Source organism: Martes martes (assembly GCF_963455335.1).
Source record: "Martes martes genome assembly, chromosome: 14".
NCBI classification, from domain to species: Eukaryota; Metazoa; Chordata; class Mammalia; order Carnivora; family Mustelidae; genus Martes; species Martes martes.
The window spans coordinates 56,432,251-56,451,465 of NC_137902.1; the positions used below are offsets into that span (position 1 = coordinate 56,432,251).

At 47.7% G+C, this 19,215-nt stretch overlaps 1 protein-coding gene across 1 annotated transcript in view; it reads right to left on the bottom strand.

Moving 5' to 3' along the window:
* The window catches only part of HKDC1 (hexokinase domain containing 1), a gene marked incomplete at its 5' end in the record, with an annotated part of 41,352 nt that extends 24,130 nt beyond the window's left edge, over nt 1–17,222 (bottom strand). The window contains 6 exons of the mRNA XM_080823470.1: nt 1,111–1,210; nt 2,270–2,365; nt 6,506–6,625; nt 6,712–6,860; nt 12,289–12,451; nt 17,160–17,222. Of these exons, the coding sequence (XP_080679596.1) occupies nt 1,111–1,210; nt 2,270–2,365; nt 6,506–6,625; nt 6,712–6,860; nt 12,289–12,451; nt 17,160–17,222 (691 nt within the window). The remainder of the gene's footprint in view (nt 1–1,110; nt 1,211–2,269; nt 2,366–6,505; nt 6,626–6,711; nt 6,861–12,288; nt 12,452–17,159) is intronic.
* Nucleotides 17,223–19,215: the final 1,993 nt, after the last annotated feature.

The following is a 19,215-nucleotide window of genomic DNA, read 5'->3' on the forward strand; positions in this document are numbered from 1 at the left end:
GTGGGGCTCAGGAACTGGGAAGGCAGATCAAGCCCCTCAGGTATAAAGATCCTGCCCTTTGGGAACGTCCAGCTGAGGAGCGATTCAGAAAACTCTTCCCAGTAGCGGGGAGGGACGTGGAGACGGTAGGATCTGTTCAAGAACAGCTGATAAACCCAATCCACCCGGCTTACGGTCCCCCACACTGCCTTCTCACGGACGCCTCTGGCAGACCCCCTGCCATTCAGGTGTTGAGGACCACCCAGCAGATACCTCCACTGTGCTGCGACACCCCACCATGTCCTATGTGCACAGGGGAATGGCCTCTTGGCTGGTCACCTTGCTTCCATTGTTGCCCGCAAGAGTCAGTTCTCTGTTTGATGCAGAGGCCAAAATGCGCTTCTTAAAAATGCATATCCCATTGATCTACCCCCACCCGAAGTCCTCCAGGGCCTTGCTACCTGCCTCCTCTCAGGATGGAAGCCAAAGACCGCACAGGGACCATGTCCCATGTCCCGTGCAGTCGGCCCAGTCCTATCCGTTCTCTCTGGCCTGAAGAGCCCAGTCCTCTCAGCCTTCAGTCACTTCGGTTCAGCCACCACCGGCTTCTAGGGTTCCTGGAGCATCCCAGACCAATCCCACCTCAGAGGCCATAGGTCTCCTCTTTGCTTAGCCAAGGCCTCTCTTCCTCTCCATCTCCACTTTGTTCCTTCCTCCTTATCCCCCGAGGTCCCTGCTGAAATGTTGCCTTCAGAGAGACCTGCCATGACCCCTCCCCCCATCACACTCATTCTCAGTCTCCTCAGCCTGCTTCCCTCTTGTCATCACACCAACCATGACCTGATATTACTTGTCTGGACCTTTCAGGCCTTTCACCCAGCTCCCCACTGAAAGCTGCAGGAATACAGGAATTACCTCCACTGCAAACCCAATGCAGAGCACAGGGCCTAGCACCCAAGAAGCACTCTGCAGGTGCTTGTTGAATGAATGCATTCATTTTCCATTTTTCCACGTTACGTCTCATGAACAGAAAGTGCCAGTACCCTCCCACAGAATGTACTCAGTTTGCTAAAACTGAGCCCCAGACTAGCCCCTTTTCCCGACCTGGAAAATCAAGTCAAACTGAATTACCAATGATGACACCAACTTCACAGTAGGGATCATCATAGGCGCACGTCATCATGGTCCCCACGGTGTCATTGACCAAGGCCAGGATGTCCACATCTATGTCCTGATGGAACACAAGTCCCAGAGGGCGTCAGGGGGCGGGAAGGGGGCATCATCCCTTTATCTTTTCCCAGAGAGGAAGCAAGAGCTGTGAAGCTGATGAGACAATTGCTAGATCCTACCTGGAAGAGACAGGGCCTCTGTCAGATTCAGGGCTCTAGAAGAAAGAAAGGGCAGCTGGGAACTGAAGAGTGGAACCCAAGGTCCTGCCTTATGGCTGAAGGCCTCTGTGCAATGGAAATATGAGGACAGACCACCAGGAATCCAGCCTTTATTGGAGAGACCCCCGAGGAAAGCATGTTTCTCCTGGGAGCAAAGCCCTCCCTCGCCCATGGGGACAGCTTAACCAGCCTCCGCCAAGTCCTCTCCATGGGCAGCACCACGGATTTCTCATCTGGGCTTCCTATGTTGACAAGTCAACTTGGATTATTACCCCAAGGTAATATGGTTCCCCAAGGTTTGGGGGAACATTCTAAAGTGAAATGAAACAATAAAAGAAAAACACAGGCTACAAAAGATTATGACTGCATCTTTAGAGAGAAAAAAGACTAGAAGGGTATCCATCAAAATACCGCTCTCACTGTCAGGATAACAAATAAGTTGGATTTATTTGTCTATTTCTCAGCTCAGCAAGGAGCATATCTTGCTTTTTCAGTTTAGATTATCATAAAATTTATTCAACAAATAAAGATAACCCACGAATAGAGAGTAGAAAATAGGAGAGACAGCCAGACTGGAAAGAAATTGATCTTTGAAGCTCAGAAAGGAAAGGCGATTAGAGCATTACACATGCACGGGGTCTAACCAAGACCTTCTGAGGGGCTGTGGCAGCTGGGGAGGGCCCAGGGAAGTGTGAGTTCACATTTCAATGGCCACTGGAACAAGCACCATGTACCGAGGCTCACCAGTGAGTTTACCCAAATTGGTCACAACTGATCACACCTATACCACAGTGAGATCTGCCCCAGGATCAATTCCTTCTCTGATTCTCCTTCCAAGACAGACACAGTAGGAAACCCCACAGGGAGAGAAAGGGGCTAGGACAGGGAGGCGAACCCCTCACCTTGTGTTTTCTTATGGCTTTGGTCAGACAACTCACTACATCTGCGTCTTGAACTCCCCGTGCCTTAAACTTCTTGGTCCATGAAAGCAGGATACCCTGGGGGAAGATTTCAGAGCCAGTTAAAATGAAGAAGGTGCTCAGTTCTGAAATTCTGACAATGAGTGGCAGAAATCTCAAGCATGAAGTGCATCTGTATGGGCTTCTCCTCTTGAAGCTGAATCACCCCCAACTCTTTCAAAATTCCTTCAGAGGCTTTTTCTAACCATGTAAACATCTTTATTTCATTTGAGCAGTTTGCAACAGTATACGGAATGGCAGACAGGACAATGCCTGAGGACCTAGACTCAGCAAGACATTAGTCAAGTCATTTAACCTCTCTGAGCCTCAGTTACTCGTTCGTGAAACGGAGAACCCTCATTTCCCTGCCCCTATCACAGGAATGCTCTGATGGGAATACCCGGCCCGTGGTAGATACACATTATGTACACAGGATGCATATGGATTGCCAGATCCACAAAACAGAACCAACACGGTGTTAGCGAACGGGACTCCCTTGGGAACTAAGTTCAACTTAGAAAAATGGCTCTCTCTTTGTGTTATCAATTATTTGCATAAAAGTGGTATTTCCTAGAGCGCCTGGCTGGCTCAGTCGGTAGAGCATGCAACTTTTAATCTCGAGGTCATGAGTTCGAGCCCCACGTTGGGTGTACAGATTATTAAAAAATAAAATACTTTTTAAAAAAAAATTTTTTTTAAAAACGGTGTTTCCCAAGAGTTTTGTAAAATAGCGAATAATCAGAATGTTTGAGGCTAGAAGAAAAGTTTGGAGATTAAGAGATTTGCCCAAGGCCACCCAGTCAAAAAATAGCTGAACCCGAACTCACAGACTCTCCACCATGCCCTCCAAGTCCTCTCAGTTTACGGAAAAAGCTGAGATTTACAGAAGAAGGAAACTGCTCTAGATCTCACAGTGAGTGAAGGGCACAGTCCAACTGGAATGTCCTGGTCTGACTCCAGACCAGAGACCAGGGTTTTTTCCCTGCACCACAGCGCTACCTAGTGGCAGCCCTCCCTAACTTCTTCCTTCATAGGTCATGGGAACATCCCTGCTTCGTGAGATAGAGGGCAACCCCCCCCCAAAAAAGGCTGCTAGGGACAATGTGGTATGTATTAGAGGCAGGGTGTATGGGGGAGTGGAGAATAAATGCTTGTGATATACAGTTAAGTGGAAAATTTTAAAGGACCTTATTATATTTCTTAAAACTGTGCATACATATGCATACTATGCAAACAGCGTAACATCAGTATTTAGTATAGACATGACTAGAAGGTCAACAATTCAAGTACTGGGTCTCCTGAAGGTTGGGATTAGAGGTGTTTCTGATTTCTTCTTCTTTAAACTTTTCAATCCTACCCTCTTCTCTCTCTCTCTCTCTTCTATACTGAAAAGTATTACATTTTATCATCAGAAACACACACAGACACAGAAATTTCTCTTCTGCTAAGACTTTTCTGTTCCCTCATTTAAAAACAACAAAACAAAACAACAGTGAAGTGACCTCCCGTCTTAATTCCCAGGCTCTTATTTTCTTTCATCATCTTTTAGTTTCACAAAGAAACCTCCAGAGCTCCCCCTCCTCAGGAGGGCCTCCCCTTTCCACCTCCTCCTGCACTCAGATGACTTAACAGCCCTACCTTCCCCAAGAGCCCTTATTTCGGTGTCACAAGCCTACATCCACAGCACAGCCTTGATGAAACGGCTGTGCCCACACTTAGTTGTTATCACTAGTACATTTCCTGTGGCTGAAGTTTTTCTACTTAACTTTAGACTTCACTGAAAGGCAGTCCGGGGGGAAATCTTATAAAATGCAAATAATTCAACTAGACTTTGATGAGAAAAAGCACTTTTTGCTTTCTTGATATAATCAAGCACTCTTCCCTGGTTTAAATGTTTAAACTGACTATCCTTACTGGGAAATGGCACAAAATGGGTCAAAATGCTTCCAGGCACCTTGGTGGTATTTTAAACAAAGTTCTAAAGCTGTGTCTTTCTGGAAAGGTGGTGCGGGCAGGAGCTGGTGAGTTTGGGCTGAGCCGCTCTTGGCTGTGTGGCCTTGGGCAAGTCTCTTAACATCTCTGAGCTGCAATTGTTTTCTCAAATATGAAATGGAAATAATCATATCTACTTCGTATGACTGCTTGGGATTTTAATGAGATAATACACATAAGGAGTTCAGCACGTTGCAAGATACAATGTCCAAATCAAAGGTACAGTGCTACTATTATTATTAATATTACTACGTAAAGATGTTGGTAGGGATTTGGCTTAGAAAAATGCCAAAATCTTGGATAAACAAACCATACAGTCACCCCCCAGTTATCAAGAAAATACGCAGGTGTGGTTCTCAAACTCAAATGAACCCCAACAGAGCTTGAGAGGTCTCATTCTCCTTCCTGGGGTGTCCATTTCTGAGCACAGAGAAGAGCCGTTGAACTACTCGGTGAATCTGATCTCTATCCTGGGGCCTGATACCCACCACTCTTCCTCCCACTCCCTCTGCGGACTCCGGGACCTCTGCTCCTCCAGCCAGCAAAGACAGCGACACCGCACAGCCCAACTCAGCCCGGCCTCTTCTCACATTCTCTAAACACTTCTTCATGCTAATTTTGTCCCATCCTTTTTTTTATAAAATAATAAAAATGAGAACCTCAACCCATGCCTGTCTAGATAGATCATGGCTAGTTCCCACTCAATGGAATCAAGTAAATGATTGGCTGTACCTTTAATTGCCAGATAGTTAATAATCACCTATAAAATACAAGACACCATGCTATAGACCCTGCAGGTAGAGAAGAATATAAAACAGGGGTGCCTGGGGGCTCAGTTAAGCGTCTGCCTTCAGCTCAGGTCACGATGCCAGGGTCCTGGGATGGAGCCCTGTAACGGGCTCCCTGCTCAGCGGGGAGTCTGCTTCTCCCTCTCTCTCTGTCCCTACCTCCTTGTGCTTGTGGTCTCTCTCTCTCAAATAAATAAATAAAATCTTAAAAAAAAAAATACTAATATAAGACAGTGCCTGCCCTCCAGAAACATCTGTTGAGGCAGGGGACAAGGTACAAAAGCACCAAGAAACCACTGACATAGGGACAGTCCTTGTGATGGCGCTGCGGCTACCACTGATGCAACAGGCACAGTCTGGTCTAAACATCCCCTCAGCCCGGCAGGGAGCTGTTATTACCCGTTTTACAGATGGAAAAACAAGTGGCTTAAGAAGTTACGAACTTGCCCAGGGGACACAGCTTGCTCTGAGCCATGATTCAAAGACAAGTCTGTGGGATATGATAACCCATTCTTTTTTCCACTCCTCCCCACTGATGATGGCTCAAGCCAGCAACAGCAAATACATCCTAGGGCAGGCTGGGATATCAAGGTTCTCCATGAATGGACCACAAGCTGGGCATCATGACTGGCACGTGCAGGAGGAGACCATGGGCCCCCACCCCAGACCGGTGTGGCCTGGGGATACCTGACTCTTGACTGTGACTCCCTGACCCCAGAAAGCTCATTGTTCTTTCCTATGGCCCCTTATTTATTCTTGCAGACTGACATAAGATTGGGTTTGATTTCTCCCTGTTTATCAGTTGAATGTATGAGGCACACAGAGATGAGACCTCCCGCTGGATAGCTGCACAGTTGAGACTGTATGTCCCAACACTGTATGTCCCAACACTGTCCCTCCAATGACCCCACCTGCAGCCTCCTCCTCAGAGCTCACTGGAAAGGGAAACTCCCCAAGCCTTCCTGCTCTTGTTCCAGTCGGCTATGTTCAGGGTGCTAGGTGTGGTCCCCAGACCACCAGCATCCACATCTATCACCCAGGAAGCTATTAGAAATGCAAATCTAAGGCCCCACTGATTGAGAATCTCTGGGACAGGGTCCAGCAGTCTGTGTCTAACAAGCCCTCCAGGGATCCCCATGCAACCAAGTCTGAGAACGAAGGGGTAAAAACCATCCCGTTGCCATGTGCCATGCCCATGTCAAATGCAAAATCAAGGCTACTGCATTTACGAGCTCTCTGCCTAACATTTCCACCTCACTGCACAAAAAAAGAAGAAAACAAAACAAGAAGACTCCTGCTGATCTCTCCTGTTCCCAGCCTGACTCCTGAACATGCCCACATTCTCTAGCCCCAACCCCAAACCCTGCACGGCTTCTTCCCTCCTGGTCATGAACCTTACCTCTTCCAGTTTAGTCTGTCTGCAGGGAAAAGAGAAGGTTAGGCCAAGGGGCAATTTCTTATGCTTCAACCCCCTTGTCTTCATGAAATCTGCCAGACAGTCAGCAATGTAGTCAAACAGCTAGAGAAGAGAAAGCACAGGACGTTGGGTTAAGGCGTGGTCAGCTATAAATTTGATGTCAAGGCCTCCCCCCGACAGCCCCATACCTCTGAGCCATTCCCTCGAATAATTTCATTGGGTGTTGGGTAGAACTGACTCTCCATCTGGACCTTTCTTTTCCCCGCTTCAGAGACTTGCACCTTCAACACACGAAACTTGGACCCTCCAAAATCCAGGGAAAGGAACTCCCCATTTTCTATGGGAAAAAAAAAAAAAGGTATCATTCAATGAAGGCTGTTCTATGGCCAGCTCAGCTTTAGAAGTTGGGGTGTGACCCAAATCTGCCCACCGGGCCTTGTTGGAGGGCATGAACATGGAGAAGGCCAATGTGATCCCACTTCAGGCAGATGGTATCAGAAATGGGCCTCAAGGGTGGAGCCGAGTCCAGCACGCCCCAACCAGGCCGAGGGAGCTGATATTCCAAGTGCGGGCAAAGTGCCGGTAAGGCAGGAGGAAAAGGCAGGGAGGCGTGCAGGGAAGGGAAACCAGCCCCATACAAGCCTCAGTCTCTTGGACAGATGGGAAATACCCCAGGAGGGTAAAGAGACAGGGACCCAAGGATGGCCCTTACAGGGCCAAGGATCTTCATATTTGGGATCAGACCCAGCCCAGTGCAAGACAGATGCTATTAAGAAAAAGGTGGATATGACCCATATGTTAAGGCGAGGCAGCCCACTTTGGTGACTTCAACTCAGGATCCAGCCAGGATTCCTGCCAGGATGCCTGCCAGCCTTCTGCACCAGCCACAGATACGGGATAAGAACACACACTTGTGGACACACAATCCTTTGTACAGAACTATCTGTGCCTGAAAAGTGGTGACAGGTACCAAGCGTTATAAAGTACATTATATGGTACGGTATGTATCGTTATATGGCATGATATATGCCCAAGGCACATGTGAGTGAAATTCTAGGACCACAGGTCTGGTTCCCCAGTGGCCTTGTTTTGTACCATGTAACCTTAGATACAGCTCCATGGGGATGAGGGACCAGCTGGCCATTCAGATTTACTCCGTGTGACACGTGAAATAAAACAGTGAGAATTGCTAGTTTGTGGTAAAGACAGAAGTAGAAGCATCCCCCAAACCAGAGGTCAGCTGGGTGGCCAAGGTGGCCCCATGTATGTAGGCCAAAACCACAGGGGAAAATCTGAGTCCCACCCAGTCTGCTTGCAACCTGAGCGGACCACAGCTCCTGCCCTCAGAGTCCCACAAGATCCTGTACGTCCCCCTTTTGCTCTCCATCCCTGTAAAACAGAACTCCTTTCCTCACCGGGTTCGACTGAGTTCTCTGTTTGTGGCAATCAGAGAGCCAGAGACAGGCCCTCCTGAGCAGCGCTCTGCAAACTTGAATGTGCACGTGACTCTCCTAAGAATTTTAACATGCAGATTGTGAGGTGGGGTCTGAGATTCTGGTGTTGTTTTGCTTTTGTTTTTCTTTTTAAGTTTATTTATTTATTTAAGTCATCTCTACACCAAACATGGGGCTTGAAGTCATGACCCCCAGCTCAAGAGTCATATGCCAGTGGGGAGCCCTGGAGATTTTATTTCCAAACAGGTTCCCAGGTACAGCTGCTGCAGGTGGGTGGACCACAGTCAGAGCAGTGCGGGCCTTGATCATTTCCAGACCCAGCCAGCTGGATCTTTTGTTTTTGTGGAGATTATCTGGAAAGCAAGATTCTTATCTCCCTAGATCTGCCACCAACGAAGCCTGATGGAGCCATTTATTATTCAGGGAGGGAATCTAGGGACCTAATACGGTGCAACTTCTGTTTTCATCACATACCAAGCAAGAGATGTTTTCCCAGATGTTACCTTGTTGAGCAGGAAATAGGGCAGATCACACAGTCAATGCACAAACATTCACTGAGCACGACTCTGTGCCAAATAACATGCCAGGTGCTAGGGCAGCCCACGGAATGCTCTCTAAACCCCAGAAGAGGTGGGACAGAACTGAGTGCAGAAGAACGAGAGGGAGGGAGGCAGCCAGCCAGAGCAGGTCCAAGGTAGAGGAACCCAGCCAAGGAATGAGCTCACATAGGGAGGGTGGAGGCTACTTTTGAGGAAGGAGAGAGGACAGAAATGCAGTCTCAGGATAAACTAGGAAGGATCTGGGGAAACTAGCCCACCCCGAAGAGCTTGAGCTTTCTCCAGAAGGTGAGGGGAGCTGCAGAAAGATTTTAAGCAAGGGTGTGCCCAGCTCTGAGTGAGATTTGGGGAAAATGCCTCCAGCACCAATCAGGATAGACTGGGAGATTTTCATAGAAGAGGAGGTTCCTGGGCTGCAAATTCAGGTTGGAGGTCATCTCCAATGTGTGCAGCGTAGCACAGATTCGCTTCCTCTGGCCTCTGGCACCCTTATCAGCAAGCAAGCACCTTGCTTCACTAGTGACTCAACAGGGGATTTCCTGGAAACCACTTGGCCTGATCCCTTCTGCGACTTTGACCCCAGAGAAAGGACTCCTTGGACGCTGAGGGAGGGAGGTCACGCCTGAAGAAGAGGCAACAGCCACCAAAGGGCCGTCGGGATCTCTACAGCAATTATTACAATTATTATGACCTCCCATCATGGGGCTGGGACACACAACATGGTGACGACAGCTAAGAAGGTGTTGCACATTTGAAAATTGCTAAGAGGGTAGATCTTCAAAGTTCTTATTGGAAGAAAAAAGAAATTTGTAACTTTGTATGTTGCTGAATGTTATTGTGGTGATCATTTTGTGGTATGTACAAACATCATGTTGTACAGCTGAAACTGATATAATGTTAAGGCAATTATATCTCCATTAAAAAATTTTTTTAATAATAAGAAGGTAATGATCCACCTCTGTAGATAATGCTCCTGGGAACTTTCAGTGGCTTCAGGATTTCCTTCTCCTCAACCTGTTCCATTCCCTAGTGCAGCAGTGACTGACAGTGCTGGAGATCCAGAATCTCCACAGGAGATTCTCCACGGGAGAGATCTGAGAAACTATATGTTTAGGAATTGTTCCAGGGGGCGAGCAGGGGATCCCTGTCCTAGGGCAGACCCCTGGGCCCATCAGCCGAGCACATCAGGGCTCCCTGGGCTCCCCTTTAAGCCCCCCCCCCCACCTTAGTAGCAGCAGCTGGAGTCGGGTCTCCAGAGTCAGGGTCCCAGATCCCTGCTCCCTGCAGAGCCAGAGTCCCCTCTCCCTTGTGGCTGCTAGAGGGTGAGGCACAAATGCTAACACTTCTCAGGCATTTTTTAAGAACAGTGGACCGCAGCTCCCTGATGGAAAGGCTGGAGGGAATTAAGGCTCTACCAGTTTCCCCCCTCAGGTAGGTTTGGATGACAGGAGGAAAACTAGAGAGAGTAGGTGAACTCAGGATCTCTCTGGAAAATGCATACATTTTTGAAATGGAGGCCCCACTTTATTTGTTGGCTTTTGTTTGATAGTGACCATGAAATTATACCACCAGCTTGCAGGAGCTACAGAAGGCTTGGGGCAATGTTTTGGAGATTTTAAAGTACTCCTTCTACATGACTTCGTCTGATCCTAACAACCCTGATGCGGACAGGACTGCAGTGGTCCTGGGACTTACTGAGGCCACCTGCTGTGGAGGCTCTGGGCCCCAAGACCTCATGCAACAGGCTCACTGGTGAGATTTATGATGTGACAAGAGGCTCTAAGGAGAGGCACCACCTCCTGGCCTGAGGAGGGGGCTTCTAAAATTTGGTTCATTTCACTTCCAAACCTTCCTGGAGCAGCCAGGGCCAGAAGACTCATCCATCCCAGCATTCTCCAGGCCCTCACCGTCACTTTCCCTTGCTTCTGGGGACACAGCTCGGCAGGAGAAGCCACAGCACAGGAAGCCTGGAGGACTTCGCCCTAGTTCCCCCTCCCCCATGACACACCCATGACTCGGGAGCTTACTCTGAAAGGCCCTGGATGACCTGTCAAGGACCACGGTCCCCTTAGCACTCTCATAGAGGAGTGTCTGGAACTCAGCAGATTTCAAAGCAGGATGGTCTCTCTCCAAAGCTTATGTCCCTCCAGAGGGGTACCTAGCCAACCCAGTCACCTACCCACCAGTGAGGGAAGAAGCTTCCTCCATCACAGTTCCCAGGGACCTCTTGGATGGTAGATGCTACTGTGACCCCTCCGTCATCGGCCCAGTGGGGTCCAGGACCTGGCTATTCCAATCAAGGTCCCTGGGAGCTCCCCAGACTTCAGCCCCTGCTCTTTCAAGGGCCCCAAAGCCCCCGCTGGAGCTTGGTCAGAGCACTGAGACCCTGACATTAGTCCTCCGTGCTCTCATCTGACTTGGGCATAACAGTTACACCTCAGGGCTCTTGTAGGGATTATGTGAGACAGTGAGTTCCTAACACCCCTGACCACAGAAGGCTCCTGGTAGATACTACTTCCTATCCCTCCTATGGCTCTGCCCAGAGGCTGAGAATGGAGGAGTTGGATGGAACCTCGTGGATTCCCACTAAAGGTCTCTAGGCTGTGGTCAGCAAAGTAATAGTTCCCCAAATATGTCCACATCCTAATCCCCAGATCCATGAATATGTTAGTTAACACAGCAAGGGAAAATTAGGTTACAGATGGAATTAAAATTGCTCATCAGTTGACCTTGAGGTTGGGAGATATCCTGGATTATTTGGGTATGCCTAACTGTAATCACAAGGTCTTTAAACGTGAAAGAGGGAAGCAGAAGGGTCAGACTCAGAGGGAGACTTAAGCTAACCGGCTGGTTTGGAAATAAAAAGGGGCATGAGTCAAGGAACACAGGCAGCCTCTGGGAGCTGGAAAACACAAGGAAAGAGATTCTACCCTAGAGCTTCCAGAAGGAATGCAGCCCTGCCAACACTGTGATTACAGCCCTAGGAGACCCACTTCAAACTTCTAACCTTCAGGGCTGTAGGAGAATAACTTTCATGGTTTTAAGAAGCAAAGTTTGTGATAATTCGTTATTGCAACAATAGAAAACAAAAACAGAGGTCAACTCTCTCATTTTACAGATAAAGAAACTACACCTAAACATTTTGCCAAAGGACACTAAGAAATATCAGAGCTGGGACTAGAGCCCCGGTTTCTTGAATTATTTCCTCTTCCACCACATCATGTTGTCTCTCTTACTTACTACCTTGGACCTAGAATCTAGATACTTAGGCATGAAATACCATTTATCTTCCATTTGGCAAATATTTCAGGGCCTAGTAGGCATCATGCACCATGCAAGGTGCTCAGAACACCATGGTGAAGAGGACACAGGCTCCGTTCTAATGGAGCATTGACCCAGTAGGGAAACTCACACACAGCAGGAGTCAGGATGAGCACCTAACCCAGTGTGGGGACACTTCCTACATGGAGGCGGTGACCTCTATCCTGAGACTGAAAAGCTAAGTTGGTATTCATGAGGGGAAGAATGTTGGGATACTCCAGCAAGTAAATAGACAAAATGTGTGGTGCCAAGACATGCAGAAAAGAAAGCAGGATATATTTGAACTTTGGTTCAAAACTTTTGGTATTGAATGGACAGAAGCATAGAGAGTTGGGGAAGAGTATGCACAGAAGGCAGGAGAGATAAGCCTGGTACAGGAGCCAAGAAGAAAGCAGGGCGATCAGGGTCCCTGGCAGACCCTAGCCCCACTCACCTGAGCCATCTGGAATGGCCCTGACAAAGGTGGGCAGCATCTTCACAGAGGCTGTGGGGTTGGTGTCCTTCCCCAGGCCCTTCTGCATTTCAGCCTGGAAGCGAGCCATGATGTCCAAAAGGGTTTCATCGGAGAGCCGCATGTGGTACAGGAACCTGTCCACCTACAACAGAAGTCAGGGTGACCAGGGATGCCTGCTGGGCAATGGGCGGGGGGAGGCCTGTCCTTCAGTCAAGGCTGTCAATTCCCACTCCCATCATGAAGCTGTATTTCTGACTTTGGGGAGAGCTTCATGATGTGGAATCCCAAAGGTTCCTTACCTGACCCCTCACCAAGCTGGAGACAAGGTGGAGAGCTGGAAGAACAGAATGGAATGGAAGGTTGGGAGGTAGGATTTTATTCCTCTGGAGAGCAAACTCTCTGGTAGAAAGGATTCTCCCATTTTTCTGATGGGACAATAGAGGGGCAAAAGCGACAGAGGATTCAGGGTTTCCGATTCCCAGTTCAGGGTCTCCACCATTGTCCCATTGCCTCTCCACTGCAAAAGACTAGCTAGAGCTTGAACCTTAAGCTCGTAAGCATAGAACCTTTCTAGAACCTTTCCTTTACAACGATGACCATATAGAGCCAAATTTGTTTCCCTTTGTTTATGGGCTGCTAGGAAGCTCAGAGCTCAATTCAGTTTCCAACTGTAATCTGTAAATTCTCGTTCTTTAAATTTTCATTCTGTTTTTAACTGAGATTGTTCTAATTAAGATGAAGTTTAATTTTCAAAGCCAGCTCAAACTGCTGCTGGAAATGGGTGGATGACACTCAAGTAGCTGGGAAACTGGGGCAAAGGACCACTGCCCTAATCGAGGGAAGTTATAAACATCACTATGGCAATGCTCAGCCCACTTGAAGGTAGTGTCGTATCAGAAACAGCAGACCAACTTCCTCCTCATGCTAACACTAACCATTTGGAGTGGCAGCCTGAATTCCCAGGGCTCACTGGAATGGATTATTGAGGGGAGCAAGAGTAGGGACAGTGGCAGAGATCCCCTGTATTTGCCCCTCCTGCTTTATACACATACTGAGCAGTCTTTCTACCCATCCAAGTCACAAGGAGACCTGATGTCAGTGCATTCCTGGAGGAATCACTCTCCCACGCTTTTCTTTAAAGCTAAGAACATCCGTTGACGTCAACAGAGTGCTTTCACATACGTCACCTCATTTAATCTCCCTGATATTGCTTGAGGTAGCCTAGTGAGGCCAGAGTTCTTGCTTCGGATTGAGAGGTGAGGACCCCAAGGCTCAGAGCCATGACGCAGCAGTGGGACGGCTGCAGGTGAGTGGCGCACTGGGACTAGAATGCAGTCCCCATACTCCTTGCCCCACTGCCTGGTTTTGCTTCACAGCTCTGTGCACGACACAGGAGCCCAACAGAGACATTACACCTGAAGTGCAGGGGTCACATGACCTGTATCATGGGATAGGTCCTAGCCATCAGCCAGGCCCCGTGGGCAGGCATCCCAGCTCAGTCTGGAGACCAATCCTGAGACCCAAGTCTCCAGGGATTTGGGGGCCAGAGACAGTCCAGAAAACCATCAGAGAGCCATTAACAAAAAAAAGACAATTGAGCTTTCAATGTATTTGAAGAGACAGGATGGAACCAGGTCATGCTTCATTAAGAGCTTCCTGTTCACCCTGAGTCTGTTTATGACTAATTGGTTGGCACAGCTACAAACACGGAGAAAACCGATGGAAGGGATGTGACCCAAGTAATTAGGACTTGGGGAAGGGTGAGATGTGCTACGCGGCCCCAGAATAGAGAGAACTTCTCCAGCAAACCCGCAGTATTATCCCTCCCATAGAAAGCATGGTTTTGAGGCTCTGCTGGGGTCGTTTGCCCCCTGCTGTTTAACAGAATCATTCAGAACTTTGGGTTCCTGCTCCTGCTGTTTCACTAAGTTAAAGTCATGAGAGAAAGAATATCCACTTAGCAACAGTTTCTTGTTTATTCTCTGTACCTCCCAGGGGCCCTGGTACAGTAGCTAGAAGGGAAGAATGAAACATATGCTGGGGCAAAAAAAAAAAGCTACATTTTAAATCCAAACAGGTGATCTGGGGCCTACATAGACAGGTGCATTCTTTGGGGGCACTAAGAGAGGGCATCTGAGTTACAGAAAACCAAGCACACTTTTGGTAAGACTCTGAAACCATAAAACAGGATTATCTTCTAAACAAAAGAGCTGATGAGCAGCACATTTAACATGGGAAGAACAAATTCAAAACTGTAAGCTCAGATCTGCTGAATGACAGAATGTGGGGGCCAGAAGTGACTTTAGAGATTGCTTAGTCCAAAGGTCCCATATGAATTGAGAGTCATAAAAAGCTTCACCTCTTTGACTTAGTGATCTCAGTTCTGGAAATCTAACCTTAGAGTAATCCCAAAGATGGAGAACATTAAATCCATCCCTATGTTTTTCAAAGCATTATCTTCATTGTTAAAAAAATGTTTTTGAAAGTAGCCAAGTTATGATGAGCAGTGTATGTAAGTGATGAATCACTGAATTCTACTCCTGAAACCAATATCCCACTGTATGTTAACTAACTAGAATTTAAATAAAAATTGGGGGGAAATAAAGTAGCCGAAGAGGGAAAAGGTGGAATCACAGAATATCCAACTGGACTGAATATTAGAAGATGGTAGAATGATAATTATGAAGAAATGGGAGAAATGTACATAAGTGGTTACAATTTAACAATACGTGAAGGACACAAAATTGAGAATTGTAGGTATGATATATTCACAGAAACATATTATAAGGGTTTTCACAGAGCAAATCTGACAGTGTTTGGGGCGGGGGGTTGGGATTAAAGGTAACATTTTCCCTTTTCGTAATGTTGACTTACTCAACTGTAAAAAGTACACTTTGAAAACCTAGCCAGGCCTTCTCTTATGAGTGGACAATTTGTAGGTCAGTGACCAGACTCAGCCCAATGTTTTCAATAGGTCAAATAATGTCAATATACTGAACTGGAAAAGAAGCTAGGTTTCTCCTTCTCCTTCAATAGGTCAAACAATGTCAATATACTGAATTGGAAAAGAAGCTAGGTTTCTCCTTCCCTCCTTCCTCCTCTCTCCTTCCTTCCTGTTTTATTTTGTTCTTCATTTTAATGTTGGTATAGAGAGATTAAACTAAACAATTAAAATTGTTCCAGGGTCTGAATAGCAACCCTCACAGGCAAGTAATGCCCAGGAACTCGACAATTCTGGAGGCAGGAAGCACAGAAGCTAAGGAGGGGACAGCCGTCCTGACCCCAGAGAGAGAAAGGGCCCATGCCTTTTGACCAGGCATGTTGCTACCACACGGAGTGCATGAACCCTTGTTCTCAGAACCTGTGAGTCATCCTGCAGCCCGTAAACCAGATGCCCATTCTATCTCCGTCACCTGTTCCTTAAAGTGGATACTTGGTGTTCCTGACTATCCCAACACAGCTCATTCTTCAGCTTTCTTGAAGGGGCGAGGGCAGGGGTGAGGGAAGGGTCAACTTCCGGCCTTGACAAAGGCTGACCCTCCTCCCGGAGGACCTGGAACGAGTCAGCCAAGGCTGCATAACCTTCCTCCTGAGCCTGCACCTAGGCCGGTGGACAAACATGTCCTTCCTGATTCTAGGATGTAACAACAGGTTAACTGCCACAGAGGGGCCCAAGAAAATGAAACCAGTTTGCAGAACCAAATGTAAGTGTTCCAAAGACTCCCTCTTGGGAGCTGGAGAAACACCATGCAGGTGTCCTCTGTACTAAGCAGGTAGTAACAGAAAGTGAGCCCTTCAGCAGTGCTGTGTAGGACATTTCCACCTCCTCAAGAAGTCAGTAGAGGGACTCTGTGAATCTAATCAATAAATGAAAATTAAGACAGTTTAAATCAGATTGACTTACAACATTTTAAGATTTGCTGTAACTTCTAACCCAAATCTCTAATGAACGGAATTCCCGGGAGGTTTCTCACAGCAAGCACAAGAGGGCTGTAACGGGGTCATGTGTTCTCTCTCCGTTTCAGAAGCCAGGAGGCCTCCTGGCACAATGGAAAGAATGCTAGGGAAGTCAGAGACTTGGGTTTAATCCTCACTCCACCTGAAATACTTGGGTGACTTTGGCTAAGTTTGCCCATAGGGCTCCTATTATCTGTAAGCTGAGAGACACTAGGGCCCAGGGCCCAGGCACTGGCAGCCGGAGTGGCTAGCGGGGCAGTCTGGGCTCATACCAGGCCTCCCGGAGACAATGCTGATGGGCTCTGGTTAAGGCTTGGCCACTGTTAAGAGTCCTACCTTGGGATGTGTTTTGTGCAGAGGTTTCTTGAGCAAAGTGACGAAATAACACACACCAGTGATGGCCCATCATTGGCAAACAGCACATGCCAGTAATAAATAGTGCCATGACTGCACACTGAAACCCACACCCCTCTTGGTTCCTATGCTTACAGTCTTTCAAGCACATGAAGAATCATGTGAATTACTTTAAAAGTTCTCAAAATTTCTCTCCCCTCCTTTGTAGCTTTTCCTCCCAAATACCCCTTATATCAAACACAATCATCCTCAACCTTTCTGAAGACTCTCATCCCCTCCAGTCCCATATCTACCAGCCTTATCTACCACCCATATCTACCAGGAAGTACCGAGTGAAACGCAAGCTTCGGGACAATGTGTAATGTCCAGCCTGCGGGAGATTCACTTCCTCCCCCCTCCCCTGAGCTCTTTACTGGTCCTGTGTTCCCTATACCTTTTCTAATAAGCTGTCTTAAATCCTTTTTGGATGTAGGCACAGTATTAATCAGTTCTGCCAGCAAAGAATGAATCAGGGATCTCTCGGCTCTGTGAGTCCTTACCTTCTTGATCTGATCCTCCTTCAGCTTGCTGCAGTAAAACGCCATCAAGTGTACCGCAAACATTTTCCCCCAAGTTTGGTTTCTCTTGAGATGGGCAGAGATTTCTGTGCGATGTTTACCGCTGTGTCCCCAGAGTGCTGCCAGCTCCCAGTTCAGGCTGGAGGGCCTCTGGCAACTGGGTGCTACAGATTAAATACCTCCAGGCTGTTTAGAGTTCAATGATTAAACTTCGCCCCCTCTCTTTGGTCCCTCCCTCCGGCATACACTTGATTGTCTAATAGGAGGCTTGGGATGGTAGCTGAGGGTTGGTGGAGGGAAGGCAGGGGATGGGTCGCTTGACTCTTTGGAGAATTGGGTGCCGCAAGATCTCGTTGCTAAGCAACACTCTCAAGCCAGGGCTCCACCAAGCCCACTCAGCCGAGGAAAATCTTCTGAGAAGCTGGGAGTTAAACAAAGCCAACTTTCAACCAGCTGAGCGGCTCTGCAAATGTCTGGTCTCAGCCTTTTCTCTCGAGTCCTTTTCTTCTCAACACAGGGATGGAAATCCTGACTCCCTGCCCCTCTGCAGTGTTGTCTTAATTAAGACTAAACACTGCCCTGGACAGGAAGACTTCAAGAATGTTGGGGCAAATCCTTCTCTTTGTGACAGAGCAGGGCTCTTGCCTAAGAGCCCGTGGTAATGGAAAAGAACTGATAAAAATTTATCTATCCCACAATGATAAGCCAGAATACCTTGACTGCACAGGTGGTGACCCAGGAAAAAATATCCATGAGAGAGGATGAACGGAAGTCAGGGCTGCTCACCAGAAAGCTGCTGCTGGAGAGAAAGACTGAAGTCACAGACAGGAAACGTCTCACACCACGAAGACAACTGGTTTACTCACTCATCTCATGCATCATACTTGATGTGAGAAGGACACAGAAAGGGGCTGATGTGTGGGTACAGTAGACTTTGCACTCTTCCCACAGTCAGTGGTCACACAATCAATAACAACAACTATGGTGTTAACATGGGCAGTTAGTAAGGGCAGAGCACATGCTGTTCCCATTTCATAGATGGGGAAACTGAGGCCCCAAAAAAGAAAGTGACTTACTGAAAAATCACAAAGCCTATAAATGGTACAGTGAGGAATGAAAACCAGCGGTTTCATTCCAGGGCCCAGCTCTTAACCGGTATATGATATAGCCTCTCTTCTTCCTCTGTGCAATAGATGATCATCCAGTAATTATTAATACCAGCAGCTTTCTGTCAGGTGCTGTCAAGAATTCTAATTACTTGGATAGCTAAATACAGAGACATCGTTCCAACAGGTCCTCCCAGCGAGGGGAAATAACAAATGAAGGAATCCCTGACCATAACTTCTCATGTATTAATCAACTGCTTCTTAAAATGAGCAACGGACCAGATGTAAAAGCAGGTTTGCTGGGCACCCCGGCGTTTCTCATGCCTTCATAGCACCTGCTCCTCAATACAAGGGAAGAAACGGGTTCTCCCCGTCGGCTTAGCAGCCTCAGCTCTGTTTGCTTTTCTGCTACACAATCTCGTGAATCCAGGGATCACCAAGCACTTGCCTCGTCAAAGAACCTTCAACTGCGGCCTCTTCAAAAGCCACTGATTCTCCAGCTAGCGCCCTCACCCCCTCCGCCATGGGTACGCGCCACTGCAAGTCCAGCGTAAGCACAGTCAGTGTTCAATTAAAATCACTCCAGATACTTTCCTCAGACTTCCAAGTGTCTCCCAGATTCAGAAACCCTATCCTTTCCAGCCTGTTGACCCCTCAGACTATGAACTCTCTTTCAGCTCCTTTACTTTGTCTATTGTACAAACACAGGTTGACCTCCGGTTGCTAAAACTATTCAGTTCCCCAAACCACGTGGAGTTGTTGGTATTCTGAAACTAACACGCTCTGCCCAAGTCCTACAGGTTGCGGATAACACCCTGAGGCAGTCGACCTGCCCACAGGTGATAAAAGACTTAATTCCTCCATTTAAGACTTAATTCGTCCTCTGCAGCGCAGCACGGCACCTGCTGTCATTGATCCATTCGCCCTCAGGA